General features: G+C 28.9%; 1 protein-coding gene across 1 annotated transcript; it reads right to left on the reverse strand.

Moving 5' to 3' along the window:
- Nucleotides 1-307: 307 nt before the first annotated feature.
- On the reverse strand, nucleotides 308-3,202 carry LOC122514608 (aminoacylase-1-like). The gene is made up of 5 exons (XM_043631537.1): nucleotides 3,040-3,202; nucleotides 1,873-2,042; nucleotides 1,233-1,739; nucleotides 600-890; nucleotides 308-498 (listed from the first exon to the last, which is right to left on the reverse strand). The coding sequence occupies exons 1-5, from the start codon at nucleotides 3,134-3,136 to the stop codon at nucleotides 355-357; spliced, it is 1,209 nt and encodes a 402-aa protein (XP_043487472.1). The 5' UTR covers nucleotides 3,137-3,202; the 3' UTR covers nucleotides 308-354.
- Nucleotides 3,203-6,510: the final 3,308 nt, after the last annotated feature.

Here is a 6,510-nt window from a genome sequence, read left to right on the forward strand (position 1 = left end):
ATATTTTCTTCTTTCTCTCTCTATTCGTGCGAAAATTATTACTTGCCTTATTTGCTTTTTTTTGTTTACGTGTTTTCATTGATCTCTCATGTTTCTTAATTTTATGTATGAATAAAATATTTTCTGCTTTCGTATGCATAACAAAATATATAATATAATAATAAACTTGTACTATTATATATATATATATATATATATATATATATAATGGTAATATATATAATGGTAATATATATATATATATATATATATATATATATATATATATATGGTAACTTGTTATTGCACTTTTGTTATATATCGCGAATGTAGTTCAGCGACCTTATTATATTGTTTAATTGTTTGATATTGCACTTAAACATTTGCAACTGCTGGTATTATTTTCATATATATTTGTATACCCCGTAAAAATATGTCTTTGTTTAAATATTCATCATGGTCGTGAAGAAGTATTTTTGTATTATTCATTGGCGAGAAACAAATTGCTGGTATACCGACCTGTAAAAATAAAACGATTTAATATATCTCTCTTTATATTCTTTTTAGAAATGTGTGTACTTTGAATTATTAATTTTTATTAACAAAATTTGTATACGTACAGATCTTACATAACGACTGTCAGTTCCACCCGGGAAAATACCTATTTTTAGTTTTATATCCAAGCTATCGCATGTTCTTTTAAATGCAATCCAAAATGGATTAGTGTCATCCAATTTGGTGTTCTCAATTTTTGGATTTTTTTGTTCAAACGTGTAAAATACACCTTCTCCGGCTTCTTCGCACCATTTCTTGATCTTAGCTTCAAATTCGTCATGATCGACGGATGGATCAAGTCTTACATCGAACATAGCGATCAATTCGTTTGGTATAACGTTTGTTTGTACTCCACCCTGCAAAAGAAACATATTTAATTAGTAACTATTTCATAATGTAAAATAAATGTAAGATGACACATGAAAAGAAAAGAAAAACTACAGATACATATGTAAAACAATACGGAAAATAATCAATACAAATACTCAATATACATTAAATACTTACAAGAATCGTAAAAATCCTAATGTAAAAGACATGTAAATATAAAAATATTGATTAGATAATTAAGAATCAAATAAAATACTCTAAATATATATATCGAATACTACTAATAATTAAATATAGTAATTGTTTAATTATTTCTTTAATATAAATGAGCAAAACATGAATGAGAAACAGAATACTTTGCCGTATACCTTCAATTGAGTCAGATTAATCGTCGTAACATCACCTATTTGATATTTCTCAGTGTCTTTTAATTTTTCTTTTTCCAATGCTCTTAAGTCCATAAATCGATTAATTATAACTCGTATTTTTTCTCCAGCAGTATTATCTAATAACAAGGATCCGTGTCCTGGATTTCCAGTACAATGTACTTCTACATGCCAAATAGATCTTTCGCCATTGAACATGAAGAATGTATCGGTAGGAGAAGCGACTCCTTCGTCGAGCGCAAAACCAATATTCAAAGCCTTGAAATCATTGGTGTGAACGAACTCCTTCATACCAAGTTTACCACCAATTTCTTCATCGGGTACGAAGGATATATGAATAGTTCTCTTGAAGCGTTGATTAGACATTTTCATACGTCTTATAGCTTCCAGATACTGTATTCCGACGCATTTCATATCTTGACTACCACGTGCATAGATGTTTCCATGTTCGTCCATATGAGCGCTGAATGGTGGATATGTCCATTTATCCTAAAAAAATGCATTTATTTAATTAGTAAACAATCGTTCAATAATCATATTGATTCACAAATTTAAAGGGACAGTCAATCAGTTAAGGGACTTCGTAATTTCATAATATTTTTGCGCAAATTATATTACTTACTTCAAAGACAGGCACTACGTCCATATGACTGTTCAAGAGAATAGCTGGTTCAGTTGGCTCCGTACCCAACCATGTGAGAACCACGATGGGTTTTCCTGGATGTACATGATATACTTTGACCGGCAAGTCGAGAGACTTTGCCTGCTTGTGTAAGAATTCGACGCAAGCATCTGTAATTAATATATATTCGTATATGTTAATCTAACAAGAACTGAAATATCTCTGTCGCACTAATTTTGACTTGTTCATTTGGTAGGAAATTAAATAACCTCAGTACTGTACGGTTGACAAAGTTATATAAGGAAAAAAGTTATCTTTTCATGAGCAACAGCTGATAAAATTTACAAGGGACATGATTGATAGAAAATAAATAATTCATGGAAGACAATGACTATCTTATCGCTATTTATTCGAAGATTACATTTGGGTATGTTTTGAAGAATTTTATCATTAAGATTACCTTTTCATTATACATTCACGGTATATTTTTAACAAAAATAAAAGAAGATATAAGGAATAAATGTCATTCTGTTATCTGTATGACATGAACGAACAAATCTGAATTATAAATAAGAGAAAATGAAGATAAGAATGATTAAAATAAAATTAGAATTTCGATGATGAATGGAAGATTTACCTCCTCGGCTGGTCTTTCGTTGCGTTCGTTGAAAAGTACGATGATTTTTGGATAAGTAACGAACGAAGGATACGTTTGAAAAACTATCGTATACTTAGCGGGGATCCTCTGAGCTCGAAAAATATAAAAATAGAAATAAAATTGTGTGTTGGGTGGGGCATATACAATGGCTCGATAGCGTCTGAGACGCTACGCCGTTTCGCCGGATTCAAAAATACCGGTTAGAAATGGGTCGGTAGAATTGGATGTTAGAATGTAATGTAATCGATAGGATGGCACGTAAAAGTCTGGAATACGTGTTTCAATAGAATTAATAAAAATGTAATTTCGTTTGAGAGGAAACGCATCGTTCATCGACCCCATTCACGTAGTAACCACACACCGAGAGGTAGGGACACAATTTGCAATACATTTATCATTCCTACACGATTCGCGTTGAACTTTCGTAAAACAAAGAAGGAAATTAAAATGAAGGGACGTTTCATCGAATCTAAATAATTAGTATAAACGTAAATAGTAGTATTACTCACCGTAATTAATGTCCGGTTGGACCGATGGTATTCTTAAATACTCCCGAAAATTTTCTACAGCTGTTGCATCCAGCTGAGACTGAGACGACAAGGCCATTGCTTGGGATTGCTGATCACCACCGCCGCGTCGGACGCTTCTGAATGCGACTGTCACAGCAGACGCCCGCTGTTTTTCTCCTCCAATTGCGCAGCTTATCAACGATGACGTCAGATCCCTTTGATCAATCAAATTGCAGTATACGAAGCAGCGGGTTAAACGATTTCAATTTTAAATGGAACTTCCGTTTGCGTTCGACAATGTTACATAGATAATTATTATTTTTTCCATGTCTCTTCTTATCATCTTGTTATTATATACGTACAAACAATTAATTAAAAATATTAACTTTTCTATATATATTTCTTATCTCCATTTGGTATTTTAATCAAAATTAATCAAATGTTTTTAACGAAAATATTTTGCCAACCAACGTGAGATATACCATTTATCTTCTTGTACGTAGATATATAGTACGATACCCTTTTTTGCACACGTTACTTCAATGATTTTATGTAACTATCAGCTTCGCGCACGACATTAACTACAATTTATAATATTTAATGCAACGTGTATTTCATTTGACATCAATTGGTCTTTATTATCGACTTCTTTAACACGTTGACTGTAAGGCGCATTTCACGTGATTTTCCCCATGGCGCCTAGATGCATTTTTTTTATTATGGGATGCATATTTTGTTGACATTTTTTTATTACACCAAATAAAGGGAGTTGTATAATTATGTTTAATGCATTTTTCGTGGCGGGGGTCGCCAATGACCCCCGAGACGTTGTAAACCATTTTTGCAATTATCAGTTGTTTCAAACTATCAAAAAATGGTAGTAAATTAGAATTTATTTAAATCTGTAGTTGATTTGTTTGATCAAATGACTGCTTATAATTTACTACTGCGAAAAATCATAAAATATAATATAGGAAATTGGCAATAGAACTTTTACTGATTACTTGTGTTGTAAATTAAATGGCGGTCATACAAACAAGTATATATATATAAGTCAACAAATATTTTTATTCCCGATTTTAGGATAAAATTAACGATGCATTTAGTTAAATTTTCCGATGATAAAGATTCTATTTTATCGAGCAATTGGTACAGGAAAAACGTCGTTAAATATCATGCATATTTTCCTTGTATTAATAAAATTATTTCTGCATGTTCTGTATGTCATTATTTTCTTCAAACCCGTATAAAAACAATGGTATTATTTAAAAATTTATCAGTATCGATATTTACTCTAATTATTATTTTGTATTATTTTAGTCGTGTTGAGGTCACCGATGACCTACATGGCAGTCAACGTGTTAACGATTTTTTCATTTCCCATTATCTAAACATTAAATTAGAAGTTTCAATTAGTCTTAAATTAGAAGAGGAATTTTTAGGAAAAACTTTTGTAATAACAGTTAACGTTTTTTTCATTGGATATGAGAGAAGATTAAAGTATCATTTAACATTTATCATAGAGAGTAATTAATTCGTAAAATGTATTTCGATTTATTAAATTTCATGTATGCCTAAATATGAGCTCTTTACATGTTATGCCATAATATGTAATATATATATATATATATGTTTGTACATATGTTGTACATATAGATATATATATATCTATATATATATCATATCAAGTTTGATATCCAAGAACTTGTTACATTTATTAATTGATAGTATTGATTAAATTATCATACAGTGTACGTAGTAATGTAACATGGCTATAACTAGGCACATACAAGTAACAATAAATCGCAAATAAAAAAATTATGTGTTCTGAAATTATTATAAGACTATGTATGTATATATATATACATATACATATACACACGTACATATATATATATATATATACACACACACATATATATATATATGCCAATATGTAATAATTGCTGTGTGATTTCTTTTATGTACAACATTTAAACGATTATTCTAACGAACTATTCTATTAGAAAATGTACTTAATAACAAATTTATTTTAATCGCTGTCCTACTTCTTTGCTATTATCACTATACAAATATATTAGTATATAGCAAGGCTATATCAGAAAATCAGATAGAATTTCAAAGCGACCGCATACACCAATCATATTTTTGTTATTTTTTCTTTCTGAGCTTAAAGAAGGTACAAGATTTTTTTTTTTTTTAAGTGAAACATCGATACCTTAAATTTATCTTACAAAAGTATTTACACTTTCTTTTTTTTTTTCTTCATTTCTCGTATATACTCAGGTGGAGAACATAAAAACTGTACACTTATATATATATGTATATATGTATAGATGTACACACACATTTGTATATATGCACACCACCTGTGATATTTGCATCTTATGGTACTAATTTTATTACAAAATATTGGCTAAAGTATAAGGGAATACCAAATGCCAAAAATATGTTTGTTTTGACTCTTAAATCGCAGCCAAACATAATATAAACGGGGGGGAATATTCTTTTTGTAGAGATAAGAGATCCATACGCAATTAGGAATTTGATAAAGTACTTTCATTAGATAGTACACATAAATATTTCAACTCAATTTTTACCTCTTATTTGCTAATCACAGATCTCCAAACTTTGATATATGCTTAAAATCTGATGGTAAAAAATTCTTCAGGAAGTGTATTTTTTTTCCTATATGCGTATTAATTCTTACAATTGCTTACTATTTTTTTCTTGACAATTCTCTTTTGTTTTTTTTTCTTCTTTATTTCTGATTCGTTAATTGTTCGATTTTTTTCTCAAAATTATTAAGTAAAAGACCATAATAATAATATAAAGATAATTTGAGTTTTAGCATTTCTATTAAATTTGGTAAAACGCATGTGTGTAATTTGTCATTAATAATCTAATCATATCGCAACATTTTCAAGAAATGAATGTTTAACCGAAAAATAAAACATAAGCATTTATATAATTTGACTAAAATAATCACTGGTACTGTGGTATTAGAATTAATTTGCTTATCCGCATTTATGACTCGAGGCATTCCATAACTTTATGACAAGCGCATATCGATACATTGTTACATATGTAAATCATGAATAATTTTCGTTGTGTCTTTAAATATAACTTTTTTTACTCTCTAATGAAAATGAATAATATTAAATTAAAATAGTACATTATTAATATTAGTTTAAATTATCAGAAAATTAGATAAATGAAATTTAAAAAATAATAATTTGATATACGTTTAAATATAATAACTAGTAATACAGTTATATAATATATATACACAATTACGAATGAGCCAAATTTATACGAAGCTTTGTACACTTATTTAATTACATTGATGTGTGTACACTAGAATAGATATATTAATAATATTCGATACATAATTTACATTTCTAAATGAAATTATTTTATGTTAGGAGCTAATTAATTACATATTTATTTGTTCCACTAAGTATCCATTAT

The sequence above is a fragment of the Polistes fuscatus genome, unplaced genomic scaffold, assembly GCF_010416935.1.
Source record: "Polistes fuscatus isolate 324 unplaced genomic scaffold, CU_Pfus_HIC Scaffold15, whole genome shotgun sequence".
Classification (NCBI taxonomy): Eukaryota; Metazoa; Arthropoda; class Insecta; order Hymenoptera; family Vespidae; genus Polistes; species Polistes fuscatus.

Bases quoted from the DNA above. Each gene is read 5' to 3' on its own strand.
- LOC122514608 (XM_043631537.1), bottom strand. From the start codon at position 3,136: ATGGCCTTGTCGTCTCAGTCTCAGCTGGATGCAACAGCTGTAGAAAAT. The intron at 891-1,232 runs GTATACGGCAAA...TTTCTTTTGCAG, and splicing joins TTAATCTGACTCAATTGAAG to GGTGGAGTACAAACAAACGT. The intron at 499-599 runs GTACGTATACAA...TTATTTTTACAG, and splicing joins ACAGTCGTTATGTAAGATCT to GTCGGTATACCAGCAATTTG.